Source organism: Eulemur rufifrons, chromosome 16 (genome assembly GCF_041146395.1).
Source record: "Eulemur rufifrons isolate Redbay chromosome 16, OSU_ERuf_1, whole genome shotgun sequence".
Taxonomy (NCBI): Eukaryota; Metazoa; Chordata; class Mammalia; order Primates; family Lemuridae; genus Eulemur; species Eulemur rufifrons.
Window position 1 is genome coordinate 6,469,554 of NC_090998.1, and position 25,009 is coordinate 6,494,562.

Here is a 25,009-nt window from a genome sequence, read left to right on the forward strand (position 1 = left end):
CAACCAGGAAGAAATAGAGTACCTGAACAGACCAATATCAAGAACTGAAATCGAAACAGCAATAAAAAGCCTTCCCAAAAAGAAAAGCCCTGGTCCAGATGGGTTGACACCTGAATTTTACCATACATACAAAGAAGAACTGTTGCCCATCCTACATAAACTATTCTCCAATATTGAGAAGGATGGAGTTCTCCCCAACACGTTCTACCAAGCCAATATAACATTAATACCAAAACCTGGAAAGGACACAATAAAAATAGAGAACTACAGACCAATTTCCCTCATGAATATAGATGCAAAAATTTTCAATAAAATACTAGCAAATCGAATCCAAGTACTTATCAAAAAAGTAATCCACCACGACCAAGTGGGCTTCATCCCAGAGATGCAGGGGTGGTTCAACATACGTAAATCTATAAATGTAATTCACCACATAAATAGAAGCAAAAACAAAAACCATATGATACTCTCATTAGATGCAGAAAAAGCATTTGACAAAATTCAACACCCTTTTATGATAAAAACGCTTAACAAAATAGGCATTGATGGAACCTACCTAAAAATGATACGAGCCATATATGACAAACCCACAGCCAACATCATACTGAATGGGGAAAAACTGAAAGCACTCCCACTTAGAACTGGAACCAGACAGGGCTGCCCATTGTCTCCATTACTTTTCAACATAGTATTGGAAGTCCTTGCGAGAGCTATCAGGCAAGAGAGCAGAATCAAGGGAGTCCAAATAGGGAAGGAAGAGATCAAACTCTCACTTTTTGCTGATGATATGATGTTATATCTGGAAAACCCCCAGGATTCAACCATGAGACTCCTGGAATTAATTAACGAATATAGCAAAGTCTCAGGCTACAAAATTAATATACACAAATCAGAGGCATTTATATATGCCAATAACAGTCAATCGGAAAACCAAATTAAAGACTCAATACCCTTCAAAATAGCAACAAAGAAAATAAAATATCTAGGCATATATCTAACTAAAGAGGTAAAGGACCTCTATAAGGAAAACTATGAAACACTGAGAAAAGAAATAGCAGAACTTGCAAATAGATGGAAAAATATACCATGCTCGTGGATCGGAAGAATCAACATTGTTAAAATGTCTATACTACCCAAAGTGATCTACAGATTCAATGCAATCCCTATTAAATTACCAACATCATTCTTTACAGACATAGAGAAAATAATTATACACTTTGTATGGAATCAAAGAAGACCCCGTATAGCAAAAGCAATTTTAAGCAACAAAAACAAAATGGGAGGTATTAATTTGCCAGACCTCAAACTATACTACAAGGCCGTGGTTCTTAAAACAGCCTGGTATTGGCACAAGTGCAGGGACACAGACCAGTGGAACACAACAGAAAATTCAAATATAGAACCATCCTCATATAGTCACCTAATTTTCGACAAAGCGGGAAAGAATATACTCTGGGGACAAGAATCCCTATTCAACAAATGGTGCTGGGAGAATTGGTTAGCCACTTGTAGAAGACTGAAACAGGACCCACAGCTTTCACCTCTCACAAAAATCAAATCACGGTGGATAACAGACTTAAACCTTAGGCGTGATACAATCAGAATTCTAGAAGAAAATGTAGGAAAGACTCTTACAGACATTGGCCTAGGCAAAGAATTTATGAAGAAGACCCCCAAGGCAATCACAGCAGCAACAAAAATAAATGAATGGGACATGATTAAATTAAAAAGCTTCTGCACAGCCAAAGAAACAGTCCAGAGAATAAACAGACCACCTACAGAATGGGAAAAAATTTTTGCATACTACACATCAGATAAAGGACTGATAACAAGAATCTATTTAGAACTCAGGAAAATCAGCAAGAAAAAATCAAGCAACCCTATCAAAAAGTGGGCAAAGGACATGAATAGAAATTTTTCAAAAGAAGATATAAAAATGGCTAACAAACATATGAAAAAGTGTTCAACATCTCTAATCATCAGGGAAATGCAAATCAAAACCACAATGAGATATCACTTAACCCCAGTGAGAATGGCCTTTATCAAAAAAACCCAAAACAACACATGTTGGCGTGGGTGTGGAGAGACAGGAACACTAATACACTGCTGGTGGGACTGCAAACTAGTGCAACCCCTGTGGAAAGCATTATGGAGGTATCTTAAACAGATTCAAGTAGACCTGCCATTTGACCCAGCAATCCCATTACTGGGCATATACTCAAAGGAAAAAAGGTCATTCTGTAACAAAGGCACGTGTACCCAAATGTTTATAGCAGCACAATTCACAATAGCAAAGATGTGGAAACAACCCAAATGCCCATCAATACATGATTGGATTAGTAAACTGTGGTATATGTATACCATGGAATATTACTCAGCTATAAGGAATGATGAAGATACGACATCTCTATGGTTCTCCTGGAGAGAGTTGGAATCCATTATATTAAGTGAAGTATCCCAAGAATGGAAAAACAAGCATCACATGTACTCACCAGAAAATTGGTTTCCCTGATCATCACCTAAATACAAATTTGGAAACGACACCAATTGGACATCAGACTGAGGTGGGGGGTGGGGGAGGGGATGGGGGTATGCCTACACAATGAGTGCATTGCGCACCGTTTGGGGAGTGGTAACACTTGAAGGTGCTGACTCGGGAAAGGGGGGGTGGGGAAAAAAATATGAAACCATTGTTTTTAACTTGCACTGTTCACTTAATAATTTATCATGAATATTTCCCATATTATTTCATATCATTGTACAAGAAATAATGTATACATTATGAGGACATACTGTATCAAAAAAAAAAAAAAAAAAAAGAAAATTAGCCAGGCATGGTGGCACATGCATATAGTCCCGGCTACTCACAAGGCTGAGGCAGGAGGATTGCTTGAGCCCAGGAGTTTGAGGTTGCTGTGAGCTAGGCTGATGCCATGGCTCTCTAGCCTGGGCAACAAAGTGAGACTCTTGTCTCAAAAAAAAAAAATCCCCAATATGATGTTTTGGTATACATATACGTAGTGAAGTGATTACTACAGTCAAGTAAACTAACATATCCATCACCTCACATAATGACCTTTCTTTTCATGTAATAGTACCTAAAATCCACTCTCTTAGCAAATTTCCAGTATACGATACAAGGTTATTAACTATAGTCCTCATGCTGTGCATTAGATCTCTAGACTTATTCATTCCAGATAATTTATCTTTGCACCCTTTGATCTGTACCTATTCATTTCTCCCACCCCATTCCCACCTGTGGTAACCACCTTTCTACTCTCTATTTATATGTATTCAATTTCGTTTTTTTAAATTCTACATAGAAGTGAGATCACGCAGTATTTTTTTCTCTGTCTGGCTTATTCAATTAGCATAATGTCCTCTAGGATCATCCATAATATGGCAAATGGTAGGATCTCCGTGTTTTCTAACACCGAATAATATTTCAGTGTATGTGTGTATATATACATATGCACACACGCATATATATACATGTATATACACACCACAACTTATTTATTCATTCATCCAGCTCAACAATACTTGAATTTGACATAATCAAAGGTCCAGAATTCTATACCACAAAGCAATGAACACCTGGATTGTTTCCATATCTTGGCTATTGTGAATAATGCTGCAATGAACATGGGAGTTCAGGTATCTTTATCAGGTCATGATTTTATTCCTTCAGTATATACCCAGAAGAGGGACAGGTGGGCCACATATTAGTTCTTTTTTTAATTTATCAACCTCCTTACTGTTTTTCATAATGGCTGTACCAATCTACAGTCCCACCAGCAGTGTACAAGGGTTCCCCTTCCTCCAAACCCTTGCCATAGCCATCCTAACAGAGGTGAGATGACATCTCATTGTAGTTTTGATTTGCATTTCCCTGATGATTAGTGATTGCCCTTTTCATATACCTGTTGGCCATTTTTATGTCTTCTTTGGAGAAATATCTATTTTAGGTCATTTGCCCACACTTGTTAATTGGGGTATGTGGTTTTATTGCTATTGAGTTGTATGAGTTCCTTACATACTTTGGATAGTAATCCCTTCTCTGATGCATGGTTCACAAATATTTTCCCCCACCTCATTGGCTGCTTTTTCACTTTGTTGGTTGTTTCCTTTGTCTCTTTTCATGGGTCACTTACTATTTCTTTATATGTCTAGTAAGTGTATGGTACGCTAGACATTGTGAGTGATACATTACCTTCCTATCAAGAGGATAAAAATTTATTTTTATTTGTAGTAGGAAGTTAAATTACGGACTGATCACTTTGAGCTTATTTAGGTTTGACTTGGTTTTTGGGAGGGCTTTTTATTTGTTTTGGTTTGGTTTTTTGGCCAGGGTATTTTATGGAAAATCCAAGGTATTTCCCAAGACTCTCTAATTTGGTAGTATTGAATCTCTAAACTCTGTCTTCCATATTGATCTTTTTAGGGCCTGGTGTTTTTAGGGTCTGTCTACAGTAAGTTTTTCTCTAGTGCATGATTCTTATTCCTAAAACGTCTCAGTTGCATGCCTGGAGTGTTAGGACATGTTAATGAGGACTTGCGACTCCGCCTGGGATGGAACTTCAGCATTTCCCAGCACTGCCTGGTCTCCAGCGTTTCTGTTCTGATCTCAGGGTTGTAGAAGCTTTTCTCTCTGGCAAACTTCCTATGTCTCGCACTGTGCGTGTGAAGCCTCGCTCTTAGCCAAGGACTCAGGAAGGACCCTCAAGGAGACCTCTGGGCACTTCCCTTCACACAGATTCCTCCTCTCCTGTGCTCTGCTCCATAATTTCCAACCATTTTAGCTGCTCCAAACTTTTATCTCTGCCTCCTCAGTTCAGTGGGATCTCTTTCCTCCACTTGGACTCCAGATCCCTGAACCCCAGGCACTAACCTGTACCCACAGAGCTAATCTGTGAGTATCTGCTCTAACAGGGATTGCACTTCTGTGCTGGTGGTGGTTTGGTGCCTGAAAATGATTGACTGACGTATTTTTCCCAGTTTTATACTTTATGGCAGAATGTCTACTCCAGTACCAGTTATTCTACCACTACTGGAAGCAGAAGTTCATGCCAGTCAGGTTTTTAATCAAAAGGTACTTTGTTAGCAAATAGTTTCAGATGTAGATTATTGGCAAGGGCCAAAAATGACAGGAGACTCTTGTATTAATTCAAAAGTTATCCTCATACTTTAGAAAAGAAGGAAATTAGTTTATTTGCTTATTTTTAAAGAGAGCTAAGATCCTAACCTTAATTCTTGTGCTGAGAGATAGGTATACTGTGGGAGTAGCTGCAGCCAAAGCCAAACTTTTCTTTAAAAACAACTTTGTGGGCCGGGCGCGGTGGCTCACGCCTGTAATTCTAGCACTCTGGGAGGCCGAGGCGGGTGGATTGTTTGAGCTCAGGAGTTCGAGACCAGCCCGAGCAAGAGCGAGACCCTGTCTCTACTAAAAAAAATACAAAGAAATTAGCTGGACAACTAAAATATATACAAAAAAAAAAAAATTAGCCGGGCCTGGTGGCGCATGCCTGTAGTCCCAGCTACTCAGGAGGCTGAGGCAGTAGGATTGCTTGAGCCCAGGAGTTTGAGGTTGCTGTGAGCTAGGCTGATGCCACGGCACTCTAGCCTGGGCAACAGAGTGAGACTCTGTCTCAAAAAAAAATAAAAATAAAAATAAAAAATAAAAAAATAATAATAAATAAAAATAAAAACAACTTTGTGTTTGCTCAAGAATACTTGAATTCAACATAATCGAAGCTCCAAAATTCTATACCAGAAAGAATAGAAGAGATGACTTTGCCCAGAAATCTCTCTGTTCCTCTTTTCATCATTTCAATTTTTCATCCACCCATTAATTGAGCACCTATTATGTGTCAGGTTGTGGTAAGGGTCAAAGATGAGTGATATCCAGTTCCTGCTTTTCAGTATCTCTCCTCACCTGTGGCATGCAAAAGTGTGAAAGGATTGTTAAATCTGTCAGGTTGGAAGAAATTTGGGACAGGCTGTTAAGCAGGGCTTTGAAGTACGGGTATTTGACATGGATAGAATTCTCAGTGGACTGAGTTATTGCACTTGCCTGTAGAGTTATTTATTATTATCCACACTGATAGTGAAGAATACTGTATGAGTTAGCGTAATGCTCTGCTAGCCGATGTAACAAATAGACTAAAAAATAAATAATGAGTAAGACGTAACAACAGTTCACTTCTTGCTAGAGTAATAGTTCTCTGGGTGGATAAACAAGTCAGTGTGGTGGCTCTTATCCACGTAGTGTTTCAGGAACCCAGGGTGACAGAGGCTCTGCCAACTTCAACCAAGACTTCCAAGGTGGCCCTGAGAGTTGCCATTTCTGCTATCTCAAGGGGGAAAGAGCACAGAGAAGCAGGCACAAAAGCTTTCCAAGGGCCAGGGTCAGAAGTAGCACAGCACTCTGTTCAGATTCCTCTGGCTAGAATTCAGTCTCATGGCCATAACCAATTGCAAGGGAGGCTAGGAAATAACTGTGTGTTCAGGAAGAAAAAGAGAACAGGGATTTTTGGTAAGCAGCCAGTAGTCTCTGTCATTAGGAGCCTACCAAAAATGGTAAGTTTGGTGTGGCATAGTCACACTTACTATACTGTATTAAAGTTACGGATCTACACACTTGTCTCCCCAAGTAGGCTCTGAGAGCTTCAAATTTCAGCATCCAGGATAAGGCAGGGTGTGTGGTAAATGTTTATCAAATGGTTTTTGAACGAATGAATGAACGGTGAGCTAGCGTGACAGTAGTTGACCAACACATTCAGTTGCCTTTTGAGGCTCCTCCTGGAATGTCACTTATCTATATTGTCAAGCGAGAGGAAGATGCATGCCTTCCTGTTTGTTACAGCAGGTGAGCATGTCTCCAATACATCCATAAACTGTATCAAATCATTGTAGCCACAAGTTAACTACATTTAGTGGCATTTAGCATTTGAATTTACTTGGGTTGTGTAGACTCATTCCTACCCCCTCTGATTCTTAAGCTGGTATTATGATCAATGCTCTAAAGTATGTTTTAGAAGTCAGGGAGCCAAACAGAAGGCATGCAAGTGGAGGGTCCCGCCCCTGGCTGAGGCACACACCGCTTCTATAGCCAGGGGGCCAAAGCACGCACATGGGCTACCAGGCATAGTAGCTTTTCCGTCTTCTCCAGTGACAAGCTTCTCTTGCTCCTGTGTTCATTCAAAACCACACTAACATATTACTTAACACCCATGAGGATGACTATTATAAAAAAAAGAGGAATAATAAGTATTGGTGAGTTTATGGATAAATTGGAACAATCATAAATTGTTAGCGGGACTGCAACTGGTACAGCCACTTTGGAAAATAGTCTGCCAGTTTCTAAAACAGCTTAACATATTACCCAGCAATTCCTCTCTTAGGTATGTACCCAAGAGAAATAAAAAACATATACACACAGAAACTTACACATGAAAGTTCACATCATTTGTGGTAGCCAAAAAGAGAACACCCAAATGTCTGCCAGCTGACAAACGGATAAACACAATGTAGTATATCCACACAAGGGGATACCATTCAGCCACAAAAAGGAATGAAGTACTGATACAGGTAGCAGTGTGGCTGAACAGTGAAGGCACTATGCCAAGTGACAGAACCCAGGGACAAAATGCCACATATTGTATGATTCCACTTCTATATTAATCAAATGTTTAGAATAGGCAAATCCATAAAGACAGAAAGTAGATTAGTCACTGCCAGAGGCTGGGGGCAGGGAGGAAAGGAGAGTGACTGCATTAAATATGAAGTTTCTTTTTAGGACAATGCAAATGTTCTAAAATTAGACTGTGGCAATGGTTGCACAACTTTCAATATACTAAAAACCACTGAAGTGTACACTTTTAAAGGGTGAATTTTACGATATGTGAGTTCTCTCTCAATAAAGCTGTTTTTAATGGAATTTCTAGAACTGAAAACCACAATTACTAAAAAAAAAATAAAAATAAAAAAAAAATAATGCATTGGATGGGCTGACCAGCAAACTGGAGAAGGTAGAGAAAGGATCAGTGAAGTTAAAGACAGATCAATAGAAAGTATATAATCTAGAGAACAGAGAACTAAAGACTAGAAAAAATTTAACCACACCTCAGGAACTGTGGGGCAATACCAAACAATCTAACATACATGTCATTGGAGTTCCAGAAAAAGAAGAGAATGAAAATAGATTTAAAAAAATGGTTAAAGAAATAGTAGTTAACACTCATATACACTGCTGATGGGACTGAAAACTAGTGTAACCTCTGTGGAAAGCAATATGGAGATACCTTAAACAAATACAAGTAGACCTACCATTTGATCCAGCAATCCCATTATTGGGCATCTACCCAAAAGAACACAAAAGATATTCTATAATAAAGACATCTGCACTCGAATGTTTATAGCAGCACAATTCACAATTGCGAAGATGTGGAAAGAACCCAAGTGCCCATCAATACATGAGTGGATTAATAAAATGTGGTCTATGTATACCATGGAGTACTACTCAGCTATAAGAAACAATGGTGATCTAGCACCTCTTGTATTTTCCTGGATAGAGCTGGAACCCATTCTACTAAGTGAAGTATCCCAAGAATGGAAAAATAAGCACCACATGTACTCACCATCAAACTAGTTTCACTGATCATCACCTAAGAGCACATTTAGGAATAACATTAATCGGGTGTCGGGCAGATGTGGTGGGGGAAGGGGATGGGTGTATACATACATAATGAGTGCGATGCGCACTGTCTAGGGGATGGACACGCTTGAAGCTCTGATTTGGGGGGGGGGCAAGGGCAATATATGTAACCTAAACTTTTGTACCCCTATAATATGCTGAAATTAAAAAAAAAGAAGAAGAAGAAAAAATTGCAGATAATTTTTTTTAAAAAGTCAATGGAAGGCTGGGCGTGGTGGCTCATGTCTGTAATCCTAACACTCTGGGAGGCCGAGGCGGGAGGATAGTTTGAGCTCAGGAGTTCGAGACCAGCCTGAGCAAGAGCGAGACCCCCGTCTCTACTATAAATAGAAAGAAATTAGCAAAAAAAAAGAAAGAAAGAAAGAAAGAAATAGTGGTTGGGCCTGCACAGTGGCTCACGCCTGTAATCCCAGCACTCTGGGGGGCCGAGGCAGGAGGATCGCTGGAGGTCAGGAGTTTGAGAGGAGCATGAGCAAGACTTACATCCCATCCCTACTAAAAAAATAGAAAGAAATTAGCTGGGCAACGAAAAATATATAGAAAATATTAGCCGGGCATGGTGGCACATGCCTGTAGTCCCAGCTACTCGGGAGGCTGAGGCAGGAGGATCGCTTGAGCCCAGGAGTTTGAGGTTGCTGTGAGCTAGGCTGACGTCACGGCACTCTAGCCAGGGCAACAAAGCAAGACTCTGTCTCAAAAAAAAAAAAAAGAAAAGAAAGAAATGGTGGTTGAAATCATGTCAAAATTTCATAAAATACAATAACTTTGAGATTTAAGAATTCCAACAAACTCAAGTAAAAAAAAAAAAAATACAAAGAAAACCATACCTAGCTATATCACAGTCAAAGTACGGAAAACTAAAACTGAAAATAGAATTTTGAATGCTACCAGATTAAAAAGAGATTATACATGAATAAAATAATGAATAGAATAACAATATGGAAAGGCTAGCTTCTCATGAAAACAATGGAAAGACACCCCAGGTGCTGGGGAAAGAAAAAAAACCTGTCAAATCATTACATCCAACGAAATATCCTTCAAATATGAGAGTGAAATAAAGACATTTTTCTGGAAAGCACAAAATAAGAAGAGGACGTCACCACCAGCAGAACCGTACCTCAAGAAACGCTAAAGGATGTTCTCCAGTCTGAAGGGAGATGACAAGGGACAGAAACCTGATTAAGACCTGCTGCTGATGGAAGTGTCGTGTCCCCTTCTCTCATAAAGGGGAGGAAAAGGAGACCGAGAGCCGCTGCTCCAAATGGACTATTAGTCATGGAGTTTTCTATGTGCCATAAGCCACGACTTTTCGAATTAGAGGTTTAACCCACTGTTGGTTATAATATAAATCTCACTGCTTGCAAATAGCATTTTTTAAAATGTAATATGGCAGAATGTGCCAGAAAAGAATAAAACAGAAACATCCCTTTTTAAAATTAGAAACAATACGATGAATAATACACATTTTAAAAACCTACTAATGAAACCACAGCTCATTATGTTGGGCAATGTCTTACGTAAATATCACCATGACGTTCTTCTTAAAGCTTAAGGTTGACGAACTGGTCTCCTTTCATTAGGCAATGAGAGCCATGTAACTTATTGTTTCCTTCCTGACCTGGCTGTCAGGAAGATGATAAATAAGTTTTTTGCTCAATTAGAGCAGCTATTCTTTGTCCAGGTTTTCTGATATAACAGTATATTCCCAAGCCTTCCTGGGCTTGATCCCACTAAATAAACTAACCATGATGATTCCGGGTGGAAATAGTGTCAAAGCCCAGCCTTACCTGGAATACGACCACAGCATTTACCTAACAGCCTTGCAAAATCACTATCTCCCTTAAATCCTTGGTTCCGCCCACATGTCCCAGCCCCAATCGCTGGCATCTATACTCCCTTCTATAACTTCTTATAAATGAACCAAAGCAACAATTGAGGTAGTGGGGGCAAATATGAGCTCGAGAGTGGGACGCACGTTTGAATTCTGGATTCATCCTTAAGTGATCATTCAGTGGTTAACACGCTGTAACAGGGATGTTTCCTAACCTATCCGAACCTCAGGTTTTCTTCTTTGAAAGGTGCTTAATACTGACTCCCAAAGTTGTTGTGAGGCAAAACACTTAGCACAGTGTCTGGTGCAGAAGCTTGATAAATGTTAGTTACCTTTCCCTTTGAATGCCAAGAACACATGGTCTGAGCCTCAAGGCCCTGCGAAATCTGGCTGGCTCTGTCCCCTCTCCCTGCACCGGTCACTCTGATCCTGCCACTTGGCCTCTTCACTATTTCTCGATCGCCCAAGCACTTCCCTGCCATGCACTCTTTCGCCTATGCTTTCTTTGCTAGATAATTTTCCGGATACCTGCATGGCTTATTCCTTCATTTAATGCAATCTCTGCTCAAACTCATCTCCTTAGAGAGGCCTTCCCTAACCACCTGCTTACAAACAGAGGTGGACTCCATTGTGTGCTAGGGGCAAGATCAGCATCTCTACCAGTCAATTTTCTGTTCTCCATGTGCTCTAGCAACAACAGGCACAGGGTGTGACAGGCTTCTCTCAGCCAGCAGAAAGGGCTCACAGCATGGGCGCATCTCCAGAAAATCAAGTCCTCATTAGAGAAAATGATAGACATGCCTCACCTTAGGTCCCTGGGCCTCTCACACTCTAGCCTTGCCCTACAATGGAAGATGAAGAGAAAGCACTCATAGGAACTGGACTAGAACCCAAGGTCTGTGTTTAGAACCCACCCCTACCCTTCACACAGCCTCCATAATCAGTAAAGTGGCCCTGGTACCCACGTAGAAGCAATTCAGAGAGCAGAAGAGGTTGCTGGAAAGGACTTTATCGGGCCCTCGGCTCCAAAATGACAGGTGCACAGCAAGACACATTGAGAAGAGCAAAGGCCCAGTAGCTGGGCTAGAGTGACAGAAAGTCTGGGCAAGGGCTCTGATGTCAGGACCCAAAGATAAAATCCAGGCAGGTGGATGGGGCCTCTGGAAGAGCCCTCACCTTGTCTAAGATCCTCCCTCTACTTGCTACTTGCCTTTGGGTTGAGATTTGACCTTGCCCGATGGGACCCTCTGCCCCAGACCAGGGTCCACATGGTCCCTGGGTGCATCTCTCCACATCTGCTCACAAAGCCTCAGGACTATGGCTGACACCTCCCTTGCAGTGGCTTCAGCTCATTGCTCTTGCCAAAGGAGTGGGCCCCTCCCCACCTCATGCCTCCCTCAAGAACTACTAGAAACAAGACATCCACCAAAGTCCCTGTCAACCCTGCCGAAACACAGTAGAATAATGTCCTCCTCCCCCAAACTCCACCTCAACTTGCTTTTCTTCTAAGAGAAGGCCTGGGGAAGGCGTACCTGTGTGTCCCTGCACCCGTTCAGTCATTTACCCCTGAACGTGGTTTGGGGTAAAGACTGGAAGGGACTTTCCGAAAGTGTGAGGCCAGTCCGGGGATGCCAAAGTCAAATTTGCTCTGTCCTCAGCAGGCTGTTACTGAATTAAACCCGGCTAGTTGTTTACTTACCCTCAGATACTCCAAGCTGAACATCCCAAAGACTTTTTACAAGAGGCAAAATCGCAGCAGCGGTAGGAATTGGTCCCCAAGCACCACCAAGAAGCCACCGCACCAATCCTCTGCCTCTTGTCCTCCCTTTCTGAGACAAGTGTCTCAGAAATTGCCCGGGCGTCCCTCGGCTTCCCTACCCTGGGAAAAGGGGTCAGCCTCTCGCACCACCCTGTCCAGGTTCACTTGGGGTCACCGGTCCCGAAGGGCAGGAGTTAGGCTGCCTTCCCCTTCACCCCTCCCTCCTACGACCTGCGGGACGCCGAGGACCAGGGTCGGCAGGGCAGACTCACCGCGCAGCGCGGGGGCAGCCATGGCGCGGGCGCACGGGACGCGAAACCCTGGCGGCCGCGCGGCCGCGCGCGCTTCTGGACAGGCTTACGCCGCCGCGGGCTAATTCCATGGCGGCTCAGCTCCTCTGGGCGCGCCCGCCCCTGCCTGCTGCCGCCGCCTCCTCCCCCCGCTGTCCCCGCCGCCCGGCCCGCGCCGCCGGGCAGAGCCCGCGCTCTCCCTCCGTGCCCCGGGCGCACCCGCGCCGGAGCTGCGCGTCGGGGAAGGAGCGCGGTCCGCGGCCGGTGAGTCCAGGATACGCGCGGGTCCGCGGAGCTGGGGGCGGGACAGTCAGTGCCGCCTGCTCCCCTCGGCCCGGGAGGCCCCTCACAACCTGGTTCCAGCGTAAAAATTCAGCCGGATTATCTCATGAACCGTCTGGCTGATTAGTTTCCAATCCTGCCAGCAAAGCCTCCTTCCCGCCGCCCCACAGGGTCACCCTCTGTCTAGGGGACAGCCCAGCTGCTAGCCTCTGGACAGACCCCCTCGCACCTGCCTGCACTCTACCTCGCCACCAGTTGTCCTCACCTTGCCCTAGATTAAGAGGGACAAGAAGGAGCAGGACTCGGGGAATAGGTGCGTGAGGCACAGTAGGACGAGAAGAGGGGCTGGAGAGGCAGGAGAAGGGGCAGGTTTCATGAGAGCGTCCCCATGACACGCCAGGACAGGGTAAGGAGGGCTGCGGAGGTAGACTACGGAAGCTCCATCCCCAGAGAACAAGGAGCGCCTCTCCTGGGATGGTCTAGGTACCTGGCCACAGGCAGGAGGGTGGAAGAGAACACAAGCAAAGGGCCATTTTAGATGATGATATCCACAACGCCAAGATGCCCCGAAGCAAAACAAAGTCACTATTGCCAAGGCCCCCGGAATGAACAAGTGTTGCGTTAAGGTCCAGCACACTATGGCGATCGCCCACCGTTAGGTGTGAAGACTTTTCTCCCCAACACTGATGTAAGCTGGTGGTCACTGCTCCGCATTCTACAGACGAGGAAGCTGAGGCAGTGAGGGGAGTGGGTGTACAGTCAAGGGCAGAATAGAAGGAAAACCAGAAAGTATGATGCCCCAACCTAGGGCTTTATTTTGGCATTGCAAGTAACAATGGCTAACGTTTCCACTGGACTTCCTCTTTGTCAGATACCCTTCTCAGCGCTTTACCTATGGTATTATTTTACTCCTAACAATAATTCTATGAGGTGATTACTGCATTGTACCCATTTTACAGACGAGGAGACTGAAGTGCTAAAGTCAAGTAACTCACCTCTAGGAGGATCCCAGGATCCCAAAGCAGGCAGCCCGCCCTATTATTATGTATTACTAATGTAATATAATACTTAGTAATAGGATGTAATACTAATGAAGTATTAGGACAGGCAGTATGTCATAATACTTTGCTATTCAGCTGCTTTCCCTAACAACACCCTTCTCCTCGTTCACTTCTAGGGATGCTTCTCCATGTCTTTTCCATCTCAAAGGATTGAGAACACTTTCCCATTGCGCCTTCATCCACACCCTTTCTCCTCTCCCTCCGGCACTTTCTTCCTGCCTGTGTACTCCTTCCATGAGACTCCCCTAAAACACTCACTTAGGGGGATTCTGCCTCATCTAGTGTGAGGGTGAGCAAATGAGAGGGTCCCTGAGGTCAGGTGCAGACCCTGCCTTTGGAGTATCTGTAACTAAAGGAAGACTGTTGAGACACTTCGTGCACAGAAACGCTACTTCCACCAGTTTCTCTTTCTGCGTCCTTTTTACCCAGCTCCCTAACATTGTTTTTATTTTTCTTAATCAAAACGTGCAGTTTTCCTGAGTCAGCTTTTTTATGGATGGTAAAATGTCATATCAGCAAGTATGAGAGGTGCAGGCTGTCAAGGCACAGGCCGTAGGAAAACTGACAACTTATGCAGAAGAGGCAGCCTCCCTGCTGAGTTTCTCTGTGGCTGATGCCTCCAATAGCACCTTGTCCCCAGCTAGAGTGTTAGGTGATCAGTCAGAAGAGTGACAATTAATTCCCTGTCCCTGGATCTGGTTTCCCACGAAGAGAGACCTTAGAGGCTACTCAAAGTTGGGGGTGGGGTGATAGATGCAGAGATGACAACCTTTGAATTATTGAGTAGTTATACAAAACTTCTATCCATTCTTTCTTCCCTCTATCCCACCAATCTCCCCCCTAAACCTACTCAACATAATCTATGCCATTTTCCTGTGATGCAGCTTCTTTTGAGGTTAATCCTAGACGATAACGGAAGTGGTGGAGACTTAGAAATGCAGTGGCCACTGGTTGCCATTGTGGCAAGGAAAGAAGCTGTAAACAGCAGACCCTGTGGCTCTGGTAGAGTGGCCTGGGGGTTCTTGTCTAGGTGTCAAAGCACCTGGGTTCTGAAGCTGGCCCTACCACTCAGCATCCATGTGACTTTCAGCAAGTCACTTGAGTTGTCTGAGCTGCTTTCAACATTTGTAAAGGGATGGGGCAGGGACAGTGGATTAGATGATGTCTAAACCCTGCCCAGCTCCATCGACCAGTATTTTCAATGAGTGAGTCTCTCCCGTGTCATAAGAGAATCAATTCTCCATTGAATTCCTAGCACATCTAGGACATCTCCTTCATTCTCGTGGCTGTTCTCTCCCCAACTAGAGTCTCTACCTTCTTGCCAGTGTGCATGTAAATTTTTTTCGTAAATTTTAAGGAAGGGCAATCTCTGAGAGTGACAATACTGGTTAGTGATGTGGGGACCAAGTGATGTTTGGTGTTATCTACACCTCTCCCTCTTCTTCTTCCTCTTCCACTGAAAGACGTCAGGAGCAGGTGGGGCCTTGACATCCAAAAGGAACTCAGCCCTTTCGGCCCTCAGGATGAAAGGAATCCTCGATGCTCTGCCGTCGGCATCAGAGTCACATTCCCCACTTGAGCCTTGATTTCCCCTTTTCTATTCTTGTCACTTCTGACAGTATTATAGAACAATTTTACAGTTACGTAAGCACTTGCAGGCTTTATTTTAGACTGAAGTTCTTTATCCTTAGCATGTCATGAGTGAGACTAACATTCCTGTTTTCAAGGAAAACTGAGTCTGAAAACCATGAAGGGGCTTATCTGAGGCCATGCGGTTGAGCAAGGGCCACAGGTGGAGCCCGCGTCTGCCTCCAAGCCTGGGGCCCACCCCGACGGCCGAGCCAGGGATGGAACCACGCTGCCGCACCCCCCAGCACCTGTTTCCAGGTCCCCCTCAGTCCTCAGCACCTCTCCACCTCTCCCTCCCACAGAGGCCACTGAGGGGACAGGGGATATTGTCAGCTATGGGCTCAGAGAAATCCCTGCACACCTGGTCAAACGGCTTCTCCACACTGTCAGCCGCACTGACAACCGCCATATCTACCTCAGCAGGACCCTGGCCCCCGGGCCCAACCTCTGCTATGGTCAAAGCTCCTTAATTTGCAGCTTGGAGAACCCAATGTTCCTGAGCAAATCCCTTTCACTTGGGGCCACTGGGCTGAGTTTCTGAAGAAGCCTGCCCCGTGCTATGCCCTCCCCACCCCGTGGGTGCAAAGACACCACTCTTTCCCCAAGGGCTGGCGGGCCCTCCCACAGACACTGGGGCTGGAGTGCGTTCGGATGGGGCCTCAGAACCAGTCTCAGGACTCAGCCGCAGCCCACGGTTCCTGTCTTAGCCTAAAGACACAGAGCACCAGCAGCCTTTTGCGAGAGGAGCGCTTGGCCTTTATTGCGGGCCAGGCGGGCACTAGAGCAGAACATGCAGAGGATGACTCCGGCTGGTGGGGTGAGGTGGGCGGCAGCTGCAGCGGCCTCACTTGCTGCACTTTCTGGGGGAGCACCTGCACCCCATGGCGTTGAGGACCTCGTGGTACACCACGGAGCCGTTGGTACAGCGCAGGGGCACTCGCAGGGGCTCCGTGCGCGTCGGGGAGCAGCAGGAGCACTGGTCCTGCACGTCGTTGGTGTCGATGGAGTACAAGGCTTTGCTGGCACATTTGCCCTGCAAGGGGGCAGAGGGGCAGGGCAGCGTGCTGGTGAGTAACCCTGGGTGGGCGGGACTCTGGGGCAGCCCGCCTCCTCCCCCACCCCTCCAAGCAAGGCAGGCCTCGCCTCACCCACAGACACCCAGGACAGCTAGGCAATTTGTAAAGGCAGATCTCAGGGAAGTCTGACATTTCCTCTATTCTGGGGTAATATCACACCCAGATCCCTCTAGCTGCGATTCTTACGCGTGTTTGATTGATCTACAGGAAACGCAGCCCCCATCATCCATAAATAACTCTCCATCCTCATTAAGGACTCATTGAGTCTTTCCTCAGTATTTTTTTCCTCCTGGGATCAAAAGTTCCCAGTTATTTCAATAAAACATTTACTTAGGAAAAAACACTTCCAGTTTCTTTCCCTTCTCCTCTCTGTGAATTTTCCACTTCTTTCTAGAATGTAATTAAAGAGATGTGTCCAAACAAAGAGACTCAGCCCTCCCCACTCAGGCCTTAGGGAAGGCAGAGACCCTTACCTGGCAGTAGTGAATGTCCACTGCCTCTTCAGACCGACAGCTTCCCACCGTGACAGACTGCAACCTGGCAGTGACGTCCCTGCATTCGGGCTCCTCACCTGCAGGACAGGTGAGAGGTGGAACTTGGGGACTGGCTGGGGTTCTACAGAACACCCTTCAGCCCCAGTGCCCTCACTGTGCTGGAAACAGGTCCATTTCACAATAAACAAATGACAAAATCCAGCCATAGGGAGGGAATTAAGTTATCCTGGTTCATCATGGCTGCTTCTAGCCCTTCGAAGTCAGAGATGTCGTTACTGCTGGATTTAACTCACTTAATGGTACAGTTTTAATTGCAGGAAGAGCCTAGATTCACTGCGCTTTGGTGATGTCAATGAATGCGACTTGCGTTTATATAACTGTAGACTCTAAAAGCCATAACGGCTGGAACAAGCCTCTGTACTTATAACTATATCCAGAAGATAACAGGCAACGAAGTAGCTAATGAATGTAATTATTATCCATCTCACCCTGCCTTGGGATAAGAGGAAAGGCCAATGTCATGACCACAGAGAGGCACTTGCTGTCTCTACTGGGGCCGAGAAGATCCCTAAGAGCCTCCAAAGTCCCCTTTTTGGGTACTGCTGTCTCTAGGTCTCTGGCATGGGTTTCTTTATGTACAGGAGCTAGTGACATTCAGATCTAAATCTCCACCTGGCCCACTGAGAATTCAAAGATTTAATTCCAGCTCAGCATTCCCATCTGAACACTCAGAGTCTTCCATTCTTGGATGGCTCCAAATCTAAATCAACCCTAATGACATATTTAGTCTGCCTCTCAATTTCCCAATAATTTCATTTTAAAGGTAAAGCCTGCCAACTACTACATTTACAGGATGAATAAGAAAAGCATATTTAGGCCAACATACTATATTATTTTGCTGTAGATTTAAATCCCTGGGCCTGGCTTATTTTCCCTATTCAGAGTCTCAAAGGCCCCTTACTGGTGCTTTTGTAGATAACAGTCTCTCAACCAAATTCCACGTGCAGTGTGCCGAGAGAGAATCCATCTTCTCTGACGGCTTCCTGACTTCACATTCTTAAACCATTCAGATGGGAATCATAGAAAGAAATGTTTTCAGAGTGTTTCCTCAATCTGTGATTTGGTTACAACAATTACAGAGGCTGTCAGAGTAAGCCATCAAGAAAAGAACGAATTACCAAGCAATGAACTCACTAAGAAAGGGAAGGGAAGGAGAGGAGAAGGGAGGGGAGGGGAGTGGAGGGGGGAAGAAAGGAAGAAAAGAATGAATGATTGAACACTGAAGATATTCATGTGTTCACTCTTCCTTTTTCTACCTGAAAATAAGCATGGGACTGTAAACCCAACGTCAAAATTTAAAACACACGCACACATACAAACAAAAAAATATTAGTCCAGACAAGTAATTCTGTTTTCAGAAAATACAGCATTAGCATTGGGATCCTGAAAGTCACTTGTGTTCACGAACACAAGGATGTGTGGGAAGAGAACTGTCTGATGGGTAGACTGGTGAGCCCGTCACCAAAGCTACTGCTGAGTGATTAGAACCAACTGCCATGATATAATCACAAGGTCAAAGGCTCTGAGAGTGAAGACGGGGAGGTAATAAACCCAGACCACCCTTATGAAGCCTTGAGAGGGCATTCTGTCTTCCTTGCAGCCCCCACAGCACACATCGTTGGCCAGCTGGTGTCTTCCCTTTGTCTTCAAGATAGCTGGACCACGTTCATAAACAGGCACGTATTGAGTACCTGCTCTGTCAAGATCATGGATCAAGGGTCCCTGTCTTCAAGGAGCCCTGGTTGGAGAGGGAAGATATTCTCCCATAATAGGGCTATGAGCAACCAAAGACTCTGTAGTTTTGGTGAAAGGCACATAAGAGTCTCGAGGCAGTCAGGAGCTTGAAGAAACAGGGGAAAGAGACTGTCCCATAGGCATTTAAGAGGGGATTTGAGCAGAGGGCAGTCTAGAGACATCCAGGAGGGGAGGCTGTTCCCTGCAAGATTAAATATAGTGAATGGCCAGTGATCAAGAAATATGGCTGATCTAACGGGCTTCAAGGGATAAGATATTAGTAATATACTCACATGTGTCACAACAGGTGCCTGGAATTTTCATAACTTTCCCCTAAAAAACAGCAAAGGCTCAGGTTAGGCACAAATAGTACACAGTGGACACCTTCCAGGTTACTCCAGGCCTATTTCTAGTTCTGAACTCACAGCCCTGAGCATAAGTCCCAGCTGTAAACCATGCCCTCCCGTCACAAGTGTGAGCAGAAGGGCCACCCCACCTGACCAGGCTGAAACAATTGTGACCATTCTGAATTCCCTTCTGATGGCGTCATCGGGACCATCATTCCCAGGCAGACCGGAAATCAGTTTGGTCTCTCACCTTCCTATTCAAGGATCACAGAGGCAGCCTCCCTGGACAGAAAGGTTTTCATAAAGCATCCTTATGCTGTAGAGAACTTTGTCTCTCCAATAGGCTTTGATCTCGTCAATTCATCAGTTCTTAAAACTAGTCAGAGATCTGCCTTGGACACTGGGAATCACGTCCGAGAGTGGACCCCACTCTCAGAGTCAAGGACGGAGACAGTCAAAAGGAAAGCAGAGTCCAAGCTCGGCTACTCACTCCCTGAGCCAGACAAGTGTGTTCATCAAAGGGTGGGCAGCTGGTGATGCTCTTCTCCCAGATGTACTCTCCCCTCTCGTTGACCTTGCAGAAGTGACTATCGCAGCCATCCTGCAGCGTCTCATCACGCTGGAAGGAAAGGGAGGAGTGAGCAGAGCAAACTCACAGACAGGGTTTGGGTTACAAAGACACTGCAAACCATGGCCTCGGGGTTGCTGAAGCAACGTGGAGAACTATGGAACAACGAGACAGTGCACAAAGTCCCCACGCCCAGAACACAAAAGTGGGTTTCCAGCTTTATGACTTCTTTACTGTGTAAATGCAGAGAATCCTCCGACTATGGTATCCACTTAGATGCTTAGAGGATTGAGACACAGCAATGGTGAACTGGCTGATCGAGAACCAAACTAGAGATGAACCAGGGGCTCCACCTCCCAGTCCCCCCAGCTAGCTCTGGCCGTCGGAGATCAGAGTTTGTTTCACGCTGGTGTCCTGTCCGGTCTCACAGAATCTCAAAGCTAGAGAAAACCTTACAGGTCAACCAAGTCTAAATCACAAGACCATACACCAAGTACACTCCTGTCAACCAGAGCAACAAAATAACTAAATTAAAGAGAAAATTCCGTGCCTTCCATGAGTCATCCATCTTTTCTTTACAAAATCAGAAAGAGGTGGAAAAAGAAGCCAACATCGAACCAAACTTAGTCCCTCTTTCTTGAAGAGAAGATTTCAAAACAGGACACAAGACGGTGCCACGAGAAGGAACCCTGAGCCCAGCTTGCTCCTACCTTCAGCGTCATGATCTGTCCTCCTCTTAGCTGAATGGTGCAGGCCACAGGCAAACACCTCCCACAGCATTCACCTGGATTCTTCTCTTCCTTATAACCCTAAATAAGGGTGGGGGGAAACAGTAGTTAGTTAACTTCTCCAGAACATCCCAACTCTAGGTAGGCTTACCTTGAGGGTCTCTCATCTTTCCTATCTAGCAGTTTCACCTGGAATTTGGAAAGTCAACATCTAGCTCTAACTAGCTTTTGTCAGTTCTTAGTCCCCTAGACAGCATTCCTGCCCTCCACATACGTGCATTTGACTCCAGTTGGAACAGCCAGATCTATTAAATCAGACCTCTCTCCTGAGTTCCAGACTTAAAAATTCAATTGTTTACTATGCAATTATTTCCTTTATGGTCATCTTGAGACTTATATCCAAAATGAAGCTTGATTTTTACCCCAAATCTCATCCTTCTCCAGTCTTCCCTATTTGGTAAATGGTATCATCAACTAGTTGCTCAAACTGGAAATCTGAGGGTTATCTCTGACTCCTCCCTTTTTCTCGTCAACCCCCATCACCAAATCTTGCTGAGAATGTATCTCGAACTCATCACTGCTTATCATAATCAGCACCCTCTGTCATCATCTAGTCTAAGCAATCATGTACCATGGACTCTGCTAATAATCTTGTTTTGTTTTCTGACTTCCATTCTTTCCCCCATACTATAGGTTACTACACATCTGCCAGAATGACCTTCTTAAAACAGAAGCCTAGACATGCCTCTTCTCTGCCTAAAAACCTGTGATGAAGTTCTGGTTCTAGTAATTGCACAGTGGCCTGTACTGGACTAATCCCCATGCAGACAACAATCACAAACTAGTGACAAAATATCCAAAACATTATTTAAAGGCATTGGACGGTGACCCAAATCAAGGATAAACTGTAGGTTCTTTGATCCTTGAAAGAAAGAGGCACAGTGGACAAGACTCATGTTTAAACAGCATTTCTTGTGAAGGCAGTCTGCAGGGCACTGGACATCTGGAACTCTGGCAGAAAATTGAGGTTGTATTTGCCTGAGGACTCAGACAGAGTTTGGAACTGCCAGAATAGCTGGAAACTACATGGAAAACCCTCAGAAAGGAGGAAGTCAGAAAATCTCCATATAAACTCAAATCTTTGGTTGATCTCTTAATTATATACGCACAGGGGAGTCTACAAGGAGCCCAGGGACCAAACAACAGCTGCACGGCTAAAAGACCTGAGGAGAAATCTCAGGTGCCACACACCACAGGGGAGACTGAGTTTGGAGTTTGAATCCTATCAAGTTGAAGGCATGAAACACCGCAGGTTTCCATTGAAATTTGCACAGGAGTAAAGACTATGTCTCAGGACCGAAATATTCAACCTACGGCTAAGAGAAATGCTGAAATAACCTGCCCTGATGCAGTTTTAAAATTAAGCCTCCTTTAGTTCAAAGTGAACCACCAATAATCTAGCCACCTGCTAGAACCAAACTTAACCTTTATTACAGAAAAAAAAAAAAGAGTCTCTTCAACATATCTTTCACCAATGTCTAATATATAGTAAAAAAAAGTTCATGCAAAGAAACAGAAAAATTTGATCCACACCAAGAGAATAACCTTTCAATAGAAATAAACACACAAATGATCTTGACATTGCAACTAGCAGGCAGGAATTTTAAAATAACTATGATAAATATGTTAAAAAGTGTAGAGGGAATGATAAATATAATGGGAAAAGAGATGGGGAATTTCAGGAACAAACTGGAAACTTTAAGAAAAACAATCAATTGGAAATCCTAGAAGTAGAAAATACAATACTCTAAATCAAAAATCCACTGGGTTGGATTAACTGCAGATAGGACACAAGAAAAGAAAGGATCAGAGAATTTTAAGACTGACCTGTGCTATCCAAACTGAAACACAGAGAGGAAACAAAAATAGGAAAAAATATACAGAGCCCCAGTGACCAGTGGAATAGTGGGGCTGGAGTGGTTGACTGTGCAGTCATGAGCTATTTAACAATGTTTTGGTCAACAACAGACCATATATATAACTGCAGTCCCGTACGATTATACTGGAGCTGAAAAATTCCTGTCACCCTAGTGATGTCATGGAACAACATGTTACTCACATGCGTGGGGTGATATCAGTGTAAACAAAGCTACTGTGTCAGAACAGCATTATTATGTACAGTACATAATACTTGATAATGATAATAAACAACTATGTCACTGGTTTATGTATTTTACTATGCTATGCCTTTTCTGTTATTTTACAGGTACTCCTTCTACCTATTAAACCAAAAGTTAATTATAAAACAGCCTGAGGCAGGTCCTTCAGGAGATGTTACAGAAGAAGGCATTTTTATCATAGGAGATGACAGCTCCCCACATTATTGTCCCTGAAGACCTTCAGGTGGGACAAGATATGAAGGTGAAAGACAGTGATATTGATGATCTTGACCCTGTGTAGACCTAGTGTGTGTGTTTTGTGTCTTAATTTTTTAATTAAAAAAAATTTCTTAAGGTAAAAAAAAATAAAATTTTTTAAAATAGAAAGAGTTTAAGAATAGGAAGAAAGAAAATATTTTCTACAGTTGTACAATGGTGTTTGTGTTTTAAGCTCAGAGTTATTACAGGAATCAAAAGGTTTTAAACTTTTTTTAAGTTTACAAAGTACCAGCCTGAGCAAGAGCGAGACCCCACCTCTACTAAAAATAGAAAGAAATTATATGGACAGCTAAAAATATATATAGAAAAAATTAGCCGGGCATGGTGGCGCATGCCTGTAGTCCCAGCTACTCGGGAGGCTGAGACAGGAGGATCGCTTGAGCTCAGGAGTTTGAGGTTGCTGTGAGCTAGGCTGACGCCACGGCACTCACTCTAGCCTGGGCAACAGAGTGAGACTCTGTCTCAAAAAAAAAATAAAAAATAAATAAAAAATAAAAAAAAAAAAAAGTTTACAAAGTAAAAAAGTTACAGTAAAGTAAGGTTATTTTATTATCAAAGAAAGAAAACTATGAGTTTAGTATAGTGTTTATAAAGTCTACAGTAGGGTACAGTAATGTCCTAGGTCTTCACATTCACTCACCACTCACCTACTGACTCACACAGATCAACTACAGTCCTGAAAGCTCCGTTCATGGTAAGTGTGCTATACAGGTCTATCTTTTTTATGTTTTATACTATATTTATATTGTACCTTTTCTGTTCTTAGACATGTTTAGATACATAGTAGCTATCATTATGTTACAATGCCTACAGTATTCAGTGCAGTCACATGCTGTACAGGTTTGTAGCCTCGGAGGGTCGTAGGCTATACTATCAAGGTTTATGTAAGTACACTCTATCGTGTTCACACAATGACAAAATCACCTAACGATGCATTTCTCAGAACATATCCCCATCATTAAACAACACATAACTGTATGCATAATTAGAGTTTTAGAAAAACAGGGGAGACAAAATGGAGCAGAAAAAAATTAAAGAAATAATAACTGAAAAATTTCCCAATTTAATTAAAAATCAACTCTCAGATGCAGGAAGCTCTCTGAATCCAAAGTAGGAAAAGTATAAAGAAAACTACTCATAAGCATAGACTTAAACTTCTGAAAGCCAAAGGTAAAGAAAAATGGTTAAAGGCAGCCAATGGAGGAGAGAAAATGCATACAGGAGGATAACAAAAATGACAGCTGACTTGTTATCAGAAACAATACAAGCCAGAAGACAATGGAAATACTGAAAGTGATGAAATAAAACTGTGAACTTAAAATTATATATTCAGTAAATGAAGATAAAATAAAGACATTTTCAGATAAATTAAGTCTGAGTAACATGTTGCCATTTGGCCCATGCTAAAAGTTCTTCTTTAGGACGAAGGGAAATATATAACATGGAAATTCAGATATACAGGAAGGAAGAGCTCTGGAAATTATAAATATATAGATAAATATAAAATACTGTATTAAGTTCTCTTTTTCAATTCTACATATAAGACAATTGACTATTCAAAGTAAAAATGATAATGGTGCTTTGTGGAATTTATCTCTTATATAGAAGTAAGCTATATGACAATAAAAACACAGAGTATAGGAAAAACAGTACATATTGGTAAATCCAGGTAGACTGTGGTAAGTCAAGGATGTATACTGCAATCTCTAGAGTAACGACTAAAATAGCTATATGAAGAAATAGAGCTAAAAAGGCTAATAGAGTAGATAATACTAAAAAAAAAAAAAAAAAAACTCAGTTAACCAAAAAAGGACAGAAGAGAATTAACAATAGAGCAAGTAACAGAGAAGACAGTAGATAAAATAAATAACAAAATGGCAGTTTTAAATCCAATCATATCAATATTACATTAAATAAAGATTGTCAGACTTGGATAAAAAAGCAAAGTCCAATTAGTATATTATTCACAAGAACTGCACTTTTAATTTAAATAGAT

The 25,009-nt window shown here is 43.3% G+C and overlaps 1 protein-coding gene across 1 annotated transcript in view; it reads right to left on the minus strand.

Annotated features, from left to right (window-relative positions):
- Positions 1–15,627: 15,627 nt before the first annotated feature.
- Positions 15,628–25,009, minus strand: part of VWF (von Willebrand factor) — a 142,723-nt gene continuing 133,341 nt past the window's right edge. Inside the window, exons 48-52 of the mRNA XM_069491458.1 lie at positions 20,558–20,656; positions 19,770–19,898; positions 19,226–19,265; positions 17,118–17,215; positions 15,628–16,601 (exon numbers count right to left, since the gene is read on the minus strand). Coding sequence (XP_069347559.1) covers positions 16,413–16,601; positions 17,118–17,215; positions 19,226–19,265; positions 19,770–19,898; positions 20,558–20,656 — 555 coding nt within the window. The 3' untranslated portion in view covers positions 15,628–16,412. The remainder of the gene's footprint in view (positions 16,602–17,117; positions 17,216–19,225; positions 19,266–19,769; positions 19,899–20,557; positions 20,657–25,009) is intronic.